This window comes from Panthera pardus, unplaced genomic scaffold, assembly GCF_024362965.1.
Source record: "Panthera pardus isolate Hobbes unplaced genomic scaffold, ASM2436296v1 HiC_scaffold_8, whole genome shotgun sequence".
Taxonomy (NCBI): Eukaryota; Metazoa; Chordata; class Mammalia; order Carnivora; family Felidae; genus Panthera; species Panthera pardus.
Genome location: NW_026527013.1, coordinates 141,355,873 through 141,376,118, shown reverse-complemented (window position 1 = coordinate 141,376,118; position 20,246 = coordinate 141,355,873). Strand labels below are relative to the sequence as shown.

At 37.0% G+C, this 20,246-nt stretch overlaps 1 protein-coding gene across 1 annotated transcript in view; it reads left to right on the top strand.

Annotated features, from left to right (window-relative positions):
• The first annotated feature begins 3,333 nt into the window (after positions 1-3,333).
• The window catches only part of LOC128775483 (uncharacterized), a 62,608-nt gene continuing 45,695 nt past the window's right edge, over positions 3,334-20,246 (top strand). The window contains exon 1 of the mRNA XM_053896744.1: positions 3,334-3,392. Coding sequence (XP_053752719.1) covers positions 3,334-3,392 — 59 coding nt within the window. The remainder of the gene's footprint in view (positions 3,393-20,246) is intronic.

The window sequence follows — 20,246 nt, the reverse complement described above, 5'->3', positions numbered from 1 at the left end:
ATGTTAATAGCACTGGTTTTTAAGTGAAAACAAAATGTCTGTAGGGCAATATTCAAGTGGTTGATGCTCTATTTATCCAAATTATATCATATTTCTGGACAAACTTTATGTTAATAGTATATAACATGGAGTTTTCTCCAAATATAGGGTCTCTTCAGAAACTTTTAACAAGCCATTTGGTCGTATCCAAGATAGCAAAGGAAGAATAATGTAATTCTAATACATTGGAGATTTTTGATGGCATTAAATTTTTCCAGGCAAAATAGGTGCAAATCCCTAATATATGAGCATTGCAGGGGTTCAGCAAAACCTTTCAAATAAAAATGTTGATAAAAGCCAAGATGTAAATTGGAAGAAAAAGCAGTTATTCACCTACCCTACCATCAAGGAATAACCTGGAAGTTTGTGCAAGTGCGTGTGCATATATACATACACCAGTAGAAAATTGGGAGGAAAGCAGTAGAAAGAAATGAGAAAAGGTAGTGAATGTTTCAGAATCGTTCTCGACTACTTCCTGATAGGATCAAAATAGAACATCCTTTTGCCTCTTATGTTGACCATTTAGGTAGACCTTAAATCCATGTTTTCTGGGTTTGGCTTCTGGTAAAAACAACCAATCAATCAAACAAAAACTGTTGGCTTTTAGAAACTTTGGCCTGGGATAACTTATCCATTCTTTCCTGTTCAGTATAGTCATTTTATGCTGTCTAAAACAATTGTAACCATTCCATCAACCTTAATCATGGAAATACAAACTTACTCAAAATAAAATAACTCTTGAAAAGAATATTCCCTGACTTGCCACGTTTTTTTTAAGTTTATTTATTTATTTTGAGAGAGAGAGAGAGAATGAGTGCAGGAGGGACTGAGTGAGAGTGGGACGAAGAATCTGAACTGGCCTCTGTGCTGACAACAACCAGATGCAGGGCTTGAACTCAGGAATCCTGAGATCATGACCTGAGCTGAAGTCAGATGCTTAACCGACTGAGCCACCCACACACCACTGATTTACCACATTTTTAAACTTCTTTCCACTTAGAAATGAAGACTACCAGTGCTAAAAAAAAAAAAAAAAAAAAAAAAAAAAAAAGTCATGACTGTTGGAAACTTACAGTTATACCACTAAGATATTTCTAAAAATACACCCTACAACAAAGGCTAAGTGGGTTTGTTGGACTTGGACGAGTAGAAATGAATTCCGAATGTTTCCTATTATTCTTAAAAGATTGAAAACAATGGCCTTGGTGGATTACTTAAAGAAAATAAAATGTCCCTTTATTAAATGCAACTGAACATTATCCAAGAAATCACTGTTCCAAGGAGAGCAATCCGAGAGTTCCTCACTGACATTTAAGCAATGCCTCACTACATAACCAGAGTCGAGAAAATAATAGATGATGCCATATGTTCTTATTTAGTTCATGCCCCTAAAGGCCTAAAGAATGGGCATGGTTTCATAAATTTAAACAAATTAAATAAATGTTTTGTACTTGTAACTCTGTTACCTTTTAGCAAAAAAAAAAAAAAAAAAAGAAAAAGAAAAAATTACTGCCAGGGGAGCCACAGAATTAAGAGACCCCATAAACAAAAGAACAGAAGGCTGTCTGCATCTTCACATTAAACAAACATAACACAAGTCAGGCAACAACAGAATATCACAGTTTAGCAAAACAGATAGTTATTGCAGTTTATGTGGATGGACTGTCTGAAAATATTTATAAATTTCATCTTATTTTGATTATTAATGGGAAAATATGACAAAAAGTTCTTCAGATTTCTCAAGTAATTGAATATATTTTCAAGAGCAAGGTGTACAAATCTTGAATATTTCCCTAAAAGCAAATCCTATTTCAGTCTCTGCCTGTACCCACAAATGCAAACACTCACACTTCTCTCTGTAATCATCTGCCTACATATGAGAATGTATATCTGAACCCTCGCTGTGTGTCCCACACTTCTGGGAATCATAATTATGTTCTTCACACGGTCTACAGTTCCGTTTTTTAATTTTTTTTCACATACAGAATCAGTCAGATCTTTTATACAGCATGAAAAATCAATACAAAATTATAAACATAGATTTTTTTTTGGCCTCTTGTTAGTTTTTTGGGGCCTCTTTTTTTTCTACTTCGTCTGAGGAATTTGTGTACTAAATATAGATTAAAATTCTTAGAAGAGTTATCATCCCCAATTTGGGACCACTAATATATTGACCTCATTATGCTTCTTTCTTACTTACATCCTATACACTCAAGTGGAATGATTTATTTGAGCCTCCTATAATGAGTCATTCAGGGAATCCCATGCCTTCTTTTACTGATCATGGACCTTAAAGGAAGTTTATTTCTAGCATTAGCAACTTCAATGTACACTTAACTTTTTCAATGTTCATAATTTTTGCCCAAATTACTTCATAAAAACATTTCAGGGTTAAAAAAACAAATTTCTACTTTAAAAGTAATTAACTCGCTTTTGGATCCTTAGCAGTTCTATAATTTCATTTAATCACACTTTTAAATTACCCAGAAATAAAAAGCCACACTCAACCAGAAGAGGCTCAAACCCATGTTAACGGGACAAAACCAAAGATTCAGGACACTCCCAATCAGAATTTTTAAATTCTGATTACTCATTAAAGTTTTAGTCATTCAATTAATTCAACAAATTTCTAAAGCAGATATTATCCCAAGCTTGTGGGTTAGCTGCTTTCATATATCATCTACAACTTGCAATTCTCCCCTTTCATGGGATCATATATATCAATACCCAACATCCTGAAAGGAAGGAAAAACTGTGTTGTCTGATCTTAAAATAGAGGCAGCCAGATTCTCTCACCTTTCCATAAATTCTTAAAATGTTCTTTCTCCCTTTAAAACAAAAAAGAAACCCAATATTCAGACCAGGAATGTTAAGTGTGAAAGAACTGTAACTCAAATTTTTAGAACCCCCTGATGCACAGGTACCAATATCTGTGCCCTCTTCTTTCCTCTACCAGCTTTCCCAGTGGATGTACCATAGCACACATGTGTAAATGGGTTCCAGGTGTGATAAGGTTTGATCTTCTCATTGTTTGGGGCTACAGCTTGGTATAGAATGACCACAGTTATTGCCTCTACAAATATAAATTTTTATAAATTCCATGACTTGTGCAAGGACGATTACACCTGTCTCCATCTTCCTAAGCCAGCAAAAACAAACTAACTCTGACTGATCTCATGTTCTTCAAGATTATTTTCTAATGGCATAAACTTCATTTCCTGTGTCCTTCAGGGCTTTATTTAGTAATTCCAAAGCTAAAAACTTAAGTCTTCTGTCATCTGATTTTATGAGGCAATGATTGTTGCTGACTGTACAGGAAAAGCCTTTGGAGAACCTACCAGGATCAAAAAGAGGTTGGTTAGTATATCTTAATAATACCTTGTTATGTTTATGCAGAGTTTTCATCAAGAATCAAAGATGGTTAAAAATAACTATAATATTTTCAAACTTGCCTCAGACACTCAAAACAAAACAAATGGCTGGGAAGAGGGACAGACTTAGAGAAAAGAGACATACCCAAGGGCAAGAGGACCATTGTACCATTTGGTCTTCTTTCCAGATTTCAGATTCATTCTTCCTTTACCCTTCTCTCAGGCATAAAATATTTCCCTAATTAATTCACTCTTACATACTTTGAAAAGACAATTTTACACATCTTCTCTCTCAGTCTCTCCAACACCCCTTCCCATATATCACTCTCAACTGAGAACCTTACCTCATAATTACTGAAAAGTAATCAGAAAAGCACTTACATGTTCTCCCTATCATCATACCTACCAAATGACCTATGTCCATCTTCATATACTTTGCTTTCATTCTTGTTGTAATAGAGAAATTGTTCCCTGTCCATGGCCAGCCCTTTAATTGATGGACTAGATCACTTTCCCCTCTCATCTACTCAAAGATGTCAGTTCTATAATTACCCCCTCTTTTGTGTCATATTTCCACTCTCTGCTAGTTCATTCCGTGGTCATATATACCCTCAAGTTATAACATTTTTAAATATCCATCTTAATAAAATACTTTTATCGATAGTCCCTTATACTTGTACCCTAATTCTTCATTCTTTTTTGGTAAAAACTCATTGTAGCAATTGTCTACATCTAATGTCTTTATACTTCCTTGCTTCTTATTCACCCTTGACCTCACCTTGCACATCTTCTTGTCCCTACTAATCTAGTAAAACTGCCCTTGTCAATCACTGTGCTGAACTCTAGACATATAACCTGAAGTCCACTCAGTGTATTCACTTCCATGTCTAATAGGCATCCCAAATTTAACAGGTTCACAATCAAACTCTTGATTCTGTTGCCACTATAACCCCAAACTAACTTGCTTCTCCCCCAAGTGTTCCTATTTCCATGAAGGTCACCACATTCACCTAGAGGAGTCACCCAGTAAATCTGCTCTTTAGCAAATCCTCTCAGCTTACTTTTAAAATATATCTCGAATCTACTCATTAGAACATCCACTACTGTCACCTTATTGCTTGACCAGTGTGAACACCTTAAATGGTTTCTCTGTTTCCATTGTTTGTCACCCAAGATGTGGTCTTTTGACCACATAAATCACTCCTCTTCTTAAAACTTAAGAAGGTTTAAGGGTGCCATTAGAAAAAATTCCATTGATCTTATCCTCTCAAAGGGTTTGGCTCCTGACTCTATCTCCAGTTTCATCTCCTATCTCCCTCACTATAGCCCAGCAAACTGGTCGTCTTGCATTTTGAGCCTTTGTGCTTGCTGTTTTCCTAGCTTGGGTCATTATTCTCCAAGCTATCCACATGATTTGCTCCTCACTTCATAAAAGTCTATCATCAAATGCTGTCAGCTCAGAGTCAGTCCCTGACTATTTAAAATAACACATACCCCCTTTGCTATCTATCGTCTTGCCCTGCTTTATGTTTCTTCACAACACTAATTTCTTAACATTATTTATGTTGTAATTATTTTAATGATCTACACATCCCAATAAATGTAAGCATAAGGGCATGCTTTATTTATTAAAGTAATCTTGTCACCTCAGGGATAGTAGGTGGACAATCATTACTTGCCCATGGAAAAATTCACAGAAAATAGCCAACCTAGTACCACCCAGTTCAAATGCTGAGCACAGTTTCATGAAGTCGCCATGTCCCAATTCCATATTTCCAGGACATAGAAGTAAATGGCCCAATTCATCCCGATCCTACCAGTTATACATCCCGTCAACCACGGTGAAAGGGTGATAATTACAGGCCCCACAGTACACACAGTTAGGGCTATGGGAGAATAATTTCAGAAAAAAAGGATAAAAGTAGGCAGGAAAATTAAATAACTTGTCTTCACTTTCATCTATTCAACAAATATTTATTGAGTACTGACAGTGTGCCAAGAATCTGGAAAATAGGATACAATAGAAACTTGGCAAACAAGAACCATTCTCTTATAAATTTTGTATTTAGTGAAGGGAGCTACAAGTATATATGGCACTCTAACCTATGATCCATGGATAAAAGAATCCGACAGAGTTAATAAAATTCAGTTATTTTGTTATGCTGCATGCTGTACATATTTAAGTATATTAATTATAATAGGAATACTTAAGAATTCTCATGCCACTCCTTCATGAAGCGAATATGGAACCATTTCACACTGGCCTTGATTATAAATTTATAGATGTATTCTTATTGAATATTTTTGTTTTCTACATGTTATATATCCATAATTTATAAATATGAATATGTATTTCAAAAAGAATACAGCTTTTTAAGTGTGTGGTTATCATGCATTTGACTCTTCCTCATAATCACTACTACAACCTACATCTATTCTCTCTTTGATCTTCAGCACTTTACTCAGCTATAAAATAAACAGATTGGAAAAAGTAAAGAAACAGGTTGGATTAGATGTTCAGGAAGCCTTTTTAGGGGCCTTACAGATTTTCATATCAATAAGCCAATTGAGACAGGTCACTCCATTTTATAAAATGTGCCCACATGGTGTACCATTTTCACTTTATGAAGAGGTCTCGTTGACTACAAATAATTTGAATAGTAGAGACAGTGTGGTTTAGAGGGCATATAATCGGGGACAGGAAAGTAAATAACCAGAGGGGAGTATTTTCTAGATAGTTCAATTATGGCCAATTAAAAATTGAACATTCTAGAAATTAAAGGTGTCAAAATCCCTTTAAATATGTAGATATAAACCATTCTACCATGGGTTAAATTCTTTGCTCCTATATAGTGTTTGTGTTTTGTTTTGGTCAGCTCAGTTTGTTGACATTGGATTTGAATGCTGTAGGATTTTCACATTCAAATACATTATAGTCCATAACTCACCATTTTTGTACAGTGATTGTTCTCCAACATGAGCATGAATTAGAATTACCGGTAGAGCTTGTTAAAACACATCTTGCTGGCCTCATCCCAAGCTTTTGGTCTGCTAGGTCTTCACTGAGGCCCAAGAATTTACAATACTTATGAGTTCCCTGGTTGATGCTCATGCTACTGGTCCCAGGATTACATTTTGACCACCATTGTCCTATACTACTTCTGCATTTATATTATTTTCCAAGCCCTAAAGACATATAAATTTATGATCCATTGTAGCACATATGCCAAAAAAAAAGTATACACTACAATTCTAACACATTTTTAATGTTTAATGAGAATCCCCACCTGGCCTGTGCTGTGATTTATACACATGGTGTTCTTTAAGATTGGTTGGCCAGGACTTTTATGTGACTGTCTAATTAGGACCACAGAACTAAACCACACACTAGAAGTCTAATGTGAGATTTCTTCCAAAAGGAATAGTCTCATAGTATTGGAGAAATATATACTGGGTTGCAAAAAATTGTGTTTATCACTTTTATCTTCAGACCTTGGTAGTGAGTTCATCTTCAAGTAATAACATAGGTGGTATTGACAATATTCGATGTTATTTATCACTATAATTATATATACAACATATATATAATTGTGCATGTATATATATGCTTATCACTTTAGTGGACAGACTGATATGAATATATATATCATGGACAGAGCAATTGAATATATATAAATACATTCTCTATCCACTAGAGTGACTTCCACAGCAGACATGTCATTTTATTTTTTCTTATTTCTTTCCCTTATCTTGCCTGAAGAATCACTACTGATTCCTCTTTTTTCAGCATCTACCTGTTCTTTAAGACTCTGAGGTGCACTGCTTCCTGACTTGGACTCTGGGAGACTCTTACCTGCAGTTGTGATAAGGAACGCACTGTATTGCACGTATGACATGAGAGGATAACCTCTAGTATTTGTTTGGAATGTAGTATTGTTTCCAAAGAGAAAAGGTATTTGACAGATAAAGCAATATATGTTGCCAGAGAATTAATGAATTTCTGTGACCAAAGACCTATAACCTCTTCATGCTCTCTCTGTAAGTTGGTTGTTCATTCAAAAACAATTGATATGTGGAAAATGTCAAAGCAATATTAAGTATCCAAATGCATTTATGCTAATCACGATATTATTGATAAATATGTAAATTCCATGTAGGTTAAATGGATTTTTGTTTCGTAGGTTTAAAAATCTTTGATAAGGCTTCATTTAAATGTTAAATCATTAGAAATAATCAGCATCAGGGACACCCGGGTGGCTTAGTCAGTTAAGCATTTGACTCTTGATTTCAGCTCAGGTCATGATCTCACGGTTCATGGGATCCAGCCCTGCATCAAGCTTGGAGCTGACAGTGCAGAGCCTACTTGGGATTCTCTCCCTCTCTCTGCTTCTCCCACACTCATGCACACGCACATGCGCACACTCGCTCTCTCTCATTCTCTCTTTCTCAAAATAAATAAACATTTTTAAAATAAGAAATAATCAGCATCAGATTACAGGGATTTAAATTGCTAAAGATCTTTACCTAAAGAAGCTAGCAAATTGCATTTTTAATTCCCTTAGTTACTTTACAAATAATTTGGTTGATTTTGCTTGTTTTGTTTTGTTTTTTCCATTGTGTCCCTCAGTTTCAGGGCCCAGACCCAGGAACTATGCTGAGAGTTGTTGCCAGTTGTGGAAAAACTGGGGGCTATAAAGGAAAGACAATACTACCTTGGTCCCTGCCTTTAACTCTGAGAGAGCAAGAAGTGGAGGTGACTCATTAAGACAAACATTCTTCAGGGAAACTCCACCGTATCTGATTCCTTTGCATGGAGCATCTTCACCTCACGCCTTCCTTTGCCTGGGTAATATTTATACATTCTTTTTCTCTGAGTTCAGTTGGCACAACTCCTAATTAGGTCAAATCTCCAATTATATCCTCTCATAGCGCCCCTAAACTTGTCTTTATTGCACTTATTCCACTTGTATATGTTCATTATTGTATTATCTAATTAATGCCTCCCAACCCCAGAGCATGAATCTCCTATAGGCAATAGTGTGTTTTTGTTCACCAACACGTTCCTGATAGTAACACCATGCCTGACATCCAGTAAGGCACTAAATCTATGTATCTATGTTAATATCTATAGGCGTGTATGTTATACATGTATGTATGTGTCAAATAGCTGATTATATGAAAATATCTTTTCTGTTGGTCTACCATTTGGATTGAAATATCCGAAACTATAATGATGTATTATGCAAAGGAAATAAGGACTTGTTCATTTGTGCCCAGCTAATATATGAAATATTATCTAGAAGCTTTTCCTGTTTTTATAGACAACTTATTAGGTCCTATAGGTCTAGGTGGCTCATTAAATTTTAATTGAATGATAGGCGACAGAGTATGGCAATGCCCATCAAAGCATATTGAAACATGGCAAGAGCTGAGAGTTCAGGAGAGCACCATGACAGCGAAGGGCAAAGCTGACCATCGGATTCGGTAGAGAGAGCTCTGAAATAATGGAAAGGGCTGCCTGCTATAGAAGTTAAATCCAGCTCTACTGGATGCATACTTGTCTCAAGAATTTTTGTTGTTAGCAGGACATTAAGTATTAAAGACTAATGTAATACCTTAAAAAGGAAAATGAATGTGATAGGACTTCTGACCCCCACATAAAATCCTTAGCAACTGGTATCATTTGATTAGAGTCCCCTGCAATTTTTGACTGCATTAAGTAGCCCCTCACCCAGATAAGGAAGAAACTGGAAGTTCATGATTTCCTTCTTCAACAAACAAAAGAATAGCTTGGTCTTCGGAGGTTTGGAAGGATTGCTGGATCTCACTTTGTGGGATGCATAAGAACAAACACTGTAATATTTTTTTATGAGCAGTCTAATACTGTACAAGTAGAGACTTATTTGAAAACCATGGCATAATGCCTTCAGTGAGTCAGATATCTAGAAAAGTATGTTCATTTCTAATGTAACATTGAAAAGTGTGTCTGTTAACCTTTTTTAACCATAAAAAGCCATTTAAATGCCCATAATTATTTCCCTATTTACTGTGTTTCAAAGATAAGTTTTTTAAAAAATTCCAGAAAACTTAACTATAATCCTCAATATATTTGGAATAAAATAGATTTTATTTTTTTATTTGTGTTTTAGTATTTTTTAATGTTTTTTTTTTTGAGAAAGAGAGAGAGAGAGAGTGGAGAGAGAGAGATAGCACAAGTGGGGGAGGAGAAGGGAGAGAGGGAGACACAGAACCTGAAGCAGGCTCCAGGCTCCAAACTGTCAGCACAGAGCCCAACGCAGGGCTCGAACTCACAGACCACGAGATGGTGACCTGAGCTGAAGTCGGATGCTTAACTGACTGAGCCATCCAGGCACCCCCTGTTTTAGTATGTTAAAATAACAAATAAATGAACTTGTCCAGCATTTGATGTGTTTAGCATGATTACATGTAGGACTGCTTTATTGTGGTAAGTTAACCAAGGATGACAAGATACTACCAGAAATAAAGCCATCTTAATTACCAAATTAGGATTTTCACTTCAATTTGATAATAATGTTCAGTTATACCTTGGTTTAACCTGTTTAGGAGTTACTTCTATTAATTCGACCTCCTTATTTTTAAATTAGGCAGAATTTCAAAGAAATACAGGCTTGGATCTCAAATGTATTTGAAAATATTTTCATATCAAGGTATCATCAATAGCTGTGGCTTCTGTGGCTTTGCATATCTGATGGTTACTTTGAAACTTTCACTGTCTCTTTAGAAGTCAGTAATGCTGAACAGCATTCTCAGCAACAGCGCTCTCTCTTGCTGCCTCCAAGTCTCATGTTCTGAGCTCCAGTTTCCTCCTATAAACCCTCCAAAAGCAGTCCTGCAAGTACACACTCCCTGCAAGGTAAGATTGGACTGTGTTTCAAAGCCCAATACACCTACCCATGAAACTCTAATCATAACTTGATCAAGTTTCTCACTAGTTTTCCTTGGTTTAGACCATTTCTCTGGAGGCATGGAAGATGCCATATGGGTAGAATGTGCTGCAAATGGCTGCCATTATTCTGGAAACTTTACCTTGTGTGAATATTTACTAGCATAAACAGAGTTGTTAAATGACCTCTCCTTCATTAAATGAATAAACATCAAACATTTCTGTCTAGTCTTATAATTGTAAGTTTACCAACATATTTTTGCAAACTTTCACGTATCACCCACTGGACAAACTTATCCTGATAAGGTAATCCCCCAAAACCTCCAAACTCATCCAGTTTAAAGCTAGTCTTAGCTTTAAGACCAGGAAGAAATCTGAGAGAAGAAAATTGATTTTTCAGATATTGATGGGAAACTTGGGAGGTTAGCTTAAGAAGCCCTCAGCAGAGTGATTATGACTCCCTTTGTAGCTTCTCTTTCCTCAATATCTTTGTTGTTTTGTGAAGAATTCCCACCTATCAAATCTTTGTTGATTTAATTCCTATTAAACAAGTTACTATTTAAATAAGTGTTATGTGTTAATGCTGCTGAAACGTACTGTGTTAATAGTGACACTTCACTCAAATAATGTAGCAACATAGATATGTTTTAAAATAATATAGACCTCAAAGAAATCATTCCTAGAGAAGCACAAACAAGAAGAAAACAATTTTCCTATCTGATAATAAGAGCAAATGTAAAATATATTAGCCAATACTTTTAAAAAATAAAATGTATAGGTTTTATTCTGATGGTAAAATAAACATTAAAGAATGTCTTAAAGTATAAAAACACCCAAAAAATAAATAACCTTAGTAATCTCACCCTCAATGATAATCACTAAGAGCATTTTTGTTTATAGCTTAATAGGATGCTTCAGGTATATATGTATATGCATATACATTTGAATTTTTACAGAAACGCTGTTGTTTAATGTGCTGTTATATTCATAATAAAACATTATGGTTATGTCCCCCATGTTATTAAATATTCTATAGCATAAGTATTTTTCAAATCTTTTCTATACTTATTTATTTTTGAGAGACAGAGAGAGATAGAGCACAAGCAGGGGAGGGGCAGAGAGAGAGGGAGACACAGAATCAGAAGCAGGCTCCAGGCTCCTAGCTGTCAGCACAGAGCCTGATGCGGGCCTCGAACCCATGAACCGTGAGATTATGACCTGAGCCAAAGTCAGACGTTTAACTGACTGAGCCACCCGGGTGCACCTATAGCCTAGTTTTAATGATGTACCATACGGCATTTGCTTAACCAATTCCATATTGCTGTATATTTAAGCTATTTCCCCAAATTTATAAAATTTTGTTCCAAATGCTGTGATAAATGTCCTTATTTGTACATATTTGGAAACATCATCGATTATTTTGGCAGAATAAATTATTAGGAGTAGAATGTTAAGTGAAACAATGTAGATATTTTTAAGCTTCAAATATATATCACCAAACCAAATTCTAATATTTTGTAATAAAATCATCAGCAGTGTAAGGAGTGGTACTGAACTCCCCAAAACTTCAAAGGATATTTAGGAATTCTCTTAAATAATCACAGGAAATATATACCTGCACCCATTCTTAGCAATATTGACTGCATTAAAAAAAAACTTTTTTAATGTTTATTCACTTTTGAGAGAGAGAGATGCACAGAGCATGAACAGGGGAGGGGTAGAAAGAGGGGGAGACACAGAATCCGAAGCAGGCTCCAGGCTCCGAGCTGTCAGCAAGAGCCGACACGGGACTAGAACTTATGAGCTGTGAGATCGTGACCTGAGCCGAAGTCAGATGCTTAACTGACTGAGCCATCAAGCCCCTGCATTTTTATATTTGTTGTTTTTATCAATAAAAATTTTATCTTATTTCAAATTCAGTTCTTTGCTTATTACTAAGTTGAGCATTTTTCACATACACTGATCATTTAAATAACTTCTTCACTATCAGGTTTTTTCCACTGCTTTCTGCCATTTTCTGTGAAGTTAAGCCTAATGGGGCTCTATCCAATAAGAATGGGAAACAAAGTCCACATACAATTCTCCTCTACTAAAATCAGATAGGAAGAATCTATGAATGAGCCACCCAAGAAGCCAGTGATGAGTAGGGAACTAGTCACATAACAGCACAGTTCCATCCAGCATCATTTTGTACATCTTTCCTGTGATCTTCAAAGAGAGATTCCTAATTCTTCATGGAGTTTTGGGGAAGCCCAGCTTTAGCACTATCTGCCTTGTGCTTCTCTACCTGACCCATCCCAGACCACTGCATGATTCAGGCATAGAACTACATTTTCTGGTACTCACCTTCCAAAGGTTAACTTATTTCCCTGCATCTAGTCTCCAGCTTACCTAACTTACAGTAGCCATCTGATCCCTTCATCAATAGCCTGTACCCTTGAACAGAATTGTGAGTAGCAGTCAATACCCTGGACAGATGACCAGAATGACATGTGAGGCCATTCTTCCCGTTCCTAGTTCTACATCCCCAGCCCTGTCCCACCATCACCTAAAAATAGAGATGGAGATTTTTCCATCAGACACACAGATCTCTCCAAGACATCCAAGGACCTGAGAGACAATTCTAGAAAGATGAGGGTAATCACTAATAAGAGCACTTAAGGACATGTTAAAATAAAGAATTTGGGGATATGTGTCTTGAAATGTTAACTGGAATTGGTATCGATAACAGAGACACTAAAGATAAGATAATCTGTTAGAAGTTTGCTCTGCATTCCAAAAGAAAGATGATGAGTTAGGACCAGGGCAGTAGCAGAAACCATGAAGCAAAGAGGGAGAATGGGAAAGACTTCATATAGATTTACACACGTGTACTGGAAAATTGGCACAGGGGGGCCGAGGTAGAGGTGGGGAATCACAGAAGCAAAAGGAAAAGAGAAACCAAGGATGATTGTTAGGTTTGCGAGGGACCCAGTTTAACAGTCATCCTGTCAATGTATACAGTTCATATGCATCTAAGCCAATTATTTTTATTCTGTGTGAAGGTTATTTCATGTAGTAGAAAACTTTCCAAACATGTCTCAGTGACTCAGATGATATTAGATATCAGAACATCTAATAAAATGAGGCAAATACTAAGAACATGTTATAGTTTCTGGGATAGAGATCATTTCAATCTTCTAATTAAGAATACAGCCTAGGGTGTCTTGTTTTAAATGGACCCCATTTATTATTGTGTGCCTTTAAATGAGTCCTGTTTTAGTCCTGACATTTTATAGCAAGAAGCTGGATGAAAACTCAGTTAATTGGTTCGTTCTGCTATGGGAACATGGCTACCAATTAGAATATAGGTTCTGAGCGTGTTACAGTTCGGCTACACTGCAGGTGGAAAAAGGACCTCCGAGGTATTCTCTAGCTTACCTCTTGTAATAATTATATATAAAAGAGTTAGGTCTCAAAACCATAGCTTCTGGTATGAATTAACTTATTTTTATTTAATACAAAGTGAAAATCACCTAACTGGTCAGTGTTTGTTTCTTTGTTTTGGCTAACACATTCAAGAATCAATAAACAGGATTGACGGAAGAAGGGAGAAAGGCAGAACTGCAATGCAAACTCTGTACTCCAACCAACCTGAACTCCGATTCTGGCTTTGCTGTTTATTAGCATCCTGATCATGAATAAATTACTAATTTCTCTAAGGTCTACTATCCTCCAAAATAGAGATGATAATAATAATAATAATGTCTACCTTGAAGGGTAGTTGTGAAATTTAAATACAAAAGGGAATGTAAAATACTAATAGGCCTAGCACTTAGTATTTTATCAGAAATAGTTAGCTGTTATTATTTGTATAAAATAGTATTTTGCCTGGTATCAGCTACAAAGGTAAAAATCATGAGATGTTTAAAGCAACAGATACAAAAATTGCCAAAAACAGATTAGCAACTTTTTGAAGTCTCTCTTTTTCTTAGCCACCTTGTCTTCACGGTAGGTCAATTATAAAAATAACCCTCATTTAGGGCGCCTGGGTCAGTTAAGTGTCCAACTCGTGATTTCAGCTCAGGTCATGATCTCACGGTTTGGGAGTTCAAGACCCACATGGGGCTCTGCACTGACAATGTGGAGCCTGCTTGGGAGTCTCTCTCCCTCTCTCTCTTCCCCTGCCTCACTCTCACTTGCTCCCTCACTCTCTCTCTCTCTCAAAATTAATAAATAAACTCTAAAAAAAAATACATAAAATAAAAATAACCCTGATTCTCCACCTTTTCCTGTATTTGTATCCTTTGCTCTATAATTTTGCAGCTCCTTCCTTCAGACGGTACACACTTGGGCCAGAAGACTAAAGCTGAAGCGACCATATGCTAGTTCCAAGCCCAGACCTTAATCATCTTACATACTTCCTCATGCTGTTTCTTGAACAAGAACAAGCCCAAACTGGTCTGTTGGAGTGTGAGAGATCACATGGGTCAGAGAGCAGATAACCCAACTGAGAAAATCCTAGACAAGCCAGCCACCGGCTGATTTGCCGCTGACCACAGGCACAGCGGAAATTGGCACAGTCCAGCCAGATGGGCAAAAACACCAACCATGGCCTTGTGAGCAAAAGTACGTGTTTATTGTTGTGCGTCAATAGGACTTTGCTTGCTTGTTATACAGCACTATCGTGGCAATAGACTATTGCTCATTCTCTCTGAAATTAAGAAACTTGATCCATCTTTGATAAAAGGAGTAGGGAAAAAATGTCTGGCTTGTGAATAAAGACTTAAAAACCATGAAAGAGGGGTGCCCGGATGGCTCAGTGGGTTAAGCATCTGACTCTTGATTTTGGCTCAGGTCGTGACCTCATGGTTTGTAGGAATGAGCCCCACACCAGGCTTCATGCTGACAACACAGAGCCTGCTTGGGAATTCTCTCTCTCCCTCTCTCTCTTCCTCTCCCCTACTCACATGCACGCTCACTTGCATGCTGTCTCTTTCTCTCTCTCTCAAAAGAAATAAATAACCTTTAAAAAAACATGATAAAAAATCAAGACGGAGTAATTCGAATTACCATTTGAGGACTTACCAAGTGCCAGATAGTCTGCTAAATAATACATGTATATGTAAATGTATAGTACATACACAAACACGTAATTTCATTTAATTCTTATGAGAAGCCTTTGAAGAAACAAATCAGAAGAAATCAAAGCCAAGGGAATTTAAGTAACTTATTCAAGCTCTCACTGAAATTCCTGGCCAGGTTTTTCTGACTCCAGAGGCATATTTCAATGCCTCTGTGATATTGTCTTCTGGTATAGATTTATTCATAACTCACAAAGCTTCTGCATTGTTGACTAGAGCTTGATTAAGAAATAGCTTTATCAATGACTTAGAGATGAACGTTCTAGGGTAATCGTAAATTATTACCCCAAAGTGTTTTGGACTCCAATTACTAAAAACCGGGAATCAAAATCAGTAATCTAAGTGCAAATAAGGCAAAACACTTTCTAGTAAAGATGCATCCTTTCTTTATAGTTGGCAAAGTAATAAATTCTAAAGAATTTCAAAGCACACAATCAGAGGACAATTGCGAACAAATGGATTTAAGCAGTAGGCTGAGAGGGAATGGGACAAATCACGTGAAGGAATATTTAATTGGTCCGCTTTCAGAACTTTCTGAGAGCAATTCCTCTTTTCTCAAGGCCTAAATACATAAGATAATTTTTGTGAAAATTATTAGAAGAGAAGCAAACACTATGAACAGTTGCAAAAAGAGAATGAACTTCCTTTTGGAAAGGATTATCTTGAAATTTTATGGACGGAGGAATATTACACTACAGTGATCCCAGGAGAATTAGGGTACCCAATTTAAAGAAAAATTGTCATCGGCTTTACTGAATGAAATGTCTTTGTGCTGCTTACCCCCAGAGGAAAGGAAAAGTCTGCTTTTCTGTTCTAGAAGCTGCCAGTCATGCAGCAGTGAACATGAGCCATCAGATGAGTCACTTTTCTTTCAGCTCTAATCTCTTTTCACAGTGACAAATGAATCACAGAAATCAATCTCAACTCTGACTCCCAAAAATCTTCTGTGGGATTTTTATTTGAAGAGAGTAAAGACAGGCGACCTAAAATTTCACATTAGGAGGCAGACAAAATGAGTGTGAGGCTAAGCTGGGTGCCAGGAGTCCACTGAAAGGGTTTGGCATGTTGGGGAGGGGTCAGGGTCTGGATACAGAGCAGATGAGTCCACATCCTGTCCCATGGCCTCTTAGTTGTGTGAGTGGGTAAATTAGTCAACCTCTGTAGGGTTTAGTGTCCTCATTTACAAAAAGAGAAGATAATAGTATCTACACAGTATGAATATGATGAGTATCAAACAACATATTTAGACTTTTTCTTCACCCTCCAATAAAAGCATCAATCAGAAACCAAAGTAGGTACTAAGTAATCCCACAATCTTTTACACGATATTACTTTTTCTTTTGCTATTTTCTGCATGAATACGTTTTTCCACCCTAATTTAATGAGTGTTACTGAAAAGCATTGCTTTTTATTTCTTTTTTAATGTACTCTTCAGTTCTGAATACTTTGAAGACACTCTGCCCATAGAGGGAACTCAGTAAAGGTAGTGGATAACTATCGAGCTACATATTATACGAAAAAGAGTGAGATGTTGATGATCTATGTATTTATGTGGATCGGGAAGGTACATAGCAAAGACACAACAAAATAAAACATCACCGATGCTGTTTCTGCTCATTAATAAAGTTCTACGTTTATCTCCATGGTTCTTTCTCCTGAACCAGGGCCTCATGAACAATTTTAATGCATCCCATTTGTTTCCCAGTCCTTAGTATGAATTAGTTAGGTAATACTGAATACCTCAATGGAGCTTCTGCTGAATACTCTGGTCTACTTATTAAACACAATTACTGTCAGGTTAAGAAACCACATAGTGGTTGCTGAGCTCCCGTTGCTACTCATTAGAAAATTCTGGAGCCAGGAGCAATACAGGAAGAAAGGGGTTTATTAAGGTTCATTTTTTATGCTAAACAAAGCTTCCCTTATTGAGGCACACATGCATATTGAGGCATTTCAGCTTATACCAAATTAGCTGCCTTTTAAAAGTCACCTATATTTAATGGCATTAAATGATAGCAATGGTTGAAGGAATCCTTACTCTGTTACAGAACCTCTGATGAATGGTTGAGTCTTGATTTAAATAAAATACAATGTAAACATTCTCCTAAAGCTAAATTTTAGTGGACCATTGTTAAATGTAAATAACTATAAATATGGAAGCTACTATTTTCTGGTTAGTCCCATGGAATCACCACAATGTTAAGCTTTGCCTTTGGTTTCTTTCAGTTAATTTTTTCAATCTCAGCAGAGAAGTAGCTGTGTGTGTGTGTGTGTGTGTGTGTGTGTGCATGCACTTGTGTGTTCTGTGAGTGTACAACCTTCACAGGATTCAAATATGTTATATAATTTTAGTTTTAAAATCCACTACTTAGCCACCTTTTTATACCCAAGTTCTTTCTTATAATTTGAAAAAGAAGAAGAGTGAAAATGTAAGAAAAAATTCATACTGAGTAAAATATGATTAAGCCCTCCCCTCCAAATACAGTACACAGAAAACTTTTCATTTTAAGATACAGACATTAAAGATAAGGTGAGCACATAATTAGAAAGTTATTTGTCAAGCCCTAGGAATTGTTTTTATTTTAATACTTCAAAAAAATGTATCTGTATTTCCTAAAATATAGAGATCTTAGTTTATTAATACAGCGCCATCTTCTGGCAAATATTAAGAAAGGCAGTTGGTTTTGTAGCAAAAAAGTATTGAAATCATTTAAAGAATTTAATGAAAAATTGATCCATTGTAACAAATGTCTAGAATTGCATTCTTCAGGGCTTTCTTAACATTTTTGTGTTATATTAATTTGCTACTCGTTAACCTTGACTTCTGACCTTTTCCAAGAAGTTATTGTCAAATTGCTACAACATAGTTTAAAGTCCATTAAGTCAAATTTTAAGATGAAATTACATATGCTATATACCTTTTACATTTAATATGTAATTTTATATTTGACATATTTTGTATGTACTATAAAATACATGTAAATATATAACACAAAATGTACTCAATCATTTTAAAAAGCAGTTAAGATAGATAGATATATATATCCCAAAATTCTACATATATATGAGCTAAAATATGCAAAAAGGCCAGAATTAACATGAATAAAAAAGTAGAACATCAAAAATGGACTGCTTTTCTAAATATAACATACCAAAAATTAAAATACAAAGAAAAAACTGAAAAACATTTCTTAATGCATGAAAGAAAAAGAGCCAATAACTCTAAAATTTAATCATCATCAATGATAAATGCTAACCTCCTTAATATGTCAATAGTTCTAATGAATCAGTAAGAAAAAGACAGCAATCAAAATAGGAAAATGAGATTAACAGAAGATGGTGGAGCAGCATGGAGACTGAGCTTGTCTAGAACTGAAATGCAGCTAGATCAGCACGAAACCATTTTGGTTTTTTTTAAATTTTTTTTTTAACATTTTATTTATTTTTGAGACAGGGAGAGACAGAGCATGAACAGGGGAGGGTCAGAGAGAGGGAGACACAGAATCTGAAACAGGCTCCAGGCTCTGAGCTGTCAGCACAGAGCCCGACGTGGGGCTGGAACCCACAGACCATGAGATCATGACCTGAGCTGAAGTCGGCCGCTTAACCGACTGAGCCACCCAGGCACCCCAGCACGAAACCATTTTGAACACCTAGGAAATTGATCTGAGGATTAATGCAACAATCTGCATAACTTGAGCCACAGAATTCAACAGGTATGGAGCAGGGAGAGGCAAGCCACAGAAGGTAGGGAGCTGTTTTCACAGAGAGAGGACAGAGAGAGAAAGAGAAAAGGGGAGAGTGAGGTGCATCAGGATAGTGGAAGAAAAGCACGCCCCCCCCCCAAAGGTAGCTGGAAAGGAAGAGAAAAGGTGAAAACACTCACAAGAGACCTAACAAGAAATCCGTTCCCTAAAACCATTGACAAGGAGAAAGGAGAGGGTTTCACTACCATCAGGATTCTAGAAACAGTAGAGCACAGCGTCTGAAGTTCAAGAGCCCAATGTCTCGCAGTGTTCTGGTGAGGAAGTAAGGGGAATCCCCAGGAGCAGGCAGCCTGGCCTGAGGGGTTCATGTGCCACCCAGGGAAAGGCATTTCCCCTGCTTGGAGTGAATTTGGTAGAGGCCATACAGCCTCCCCACCGGCCAAGGTCCCAGCACACCCTGGAGAGCAACCGAGTTTGCTGGCATTAGGACAAAGATGTCAAAGTGCAGCAAAAACTGGCACCAGCTGTGTGTTGTGATTTGCTATAATCTCTGAGTCTCTGCCACTGTGCAAACCCCCAAACATTCTCTGGGACAAGCCATTGCTCAGTGAGACCCTCCCTCAGAGAGTTGGCATGGGACCAAGCCCTGGGGCTCTCTGAAGTGTGGGGTTTTGAAATACAGCCCCACCTGAAATAAAACTCTGGAGGGATGTGCTACCTGGCAGGAAGACAGCTTGGACACAGAGAGGGTAGAGGCAGGTAGTGGATGGAGGCCTGAGATAAAGGAGGGGTGCTTCACTGTGGGTCGATGAGAGCACAAAGTTACCACGCAAGTTACTACAGAGCTGGGTAAAGCCGTTTCCACCTCTCCACCGCACAGGTGCATGATCCCAGGCACACTGATCCACCCCAGTAAGCTAAGCAGCGCCACCTAGTGGAAAACAGAGCTGTTACACCAAGCTCCGCCCAACTACACCCTCCCAGCACATCTCCCAGATCAGCACAACTCATTCCACCTGCTTGGTGTACAGACTATAGAGCGCATCATAGTTTCAATTCTAGGAGAAACTAGATATAACTT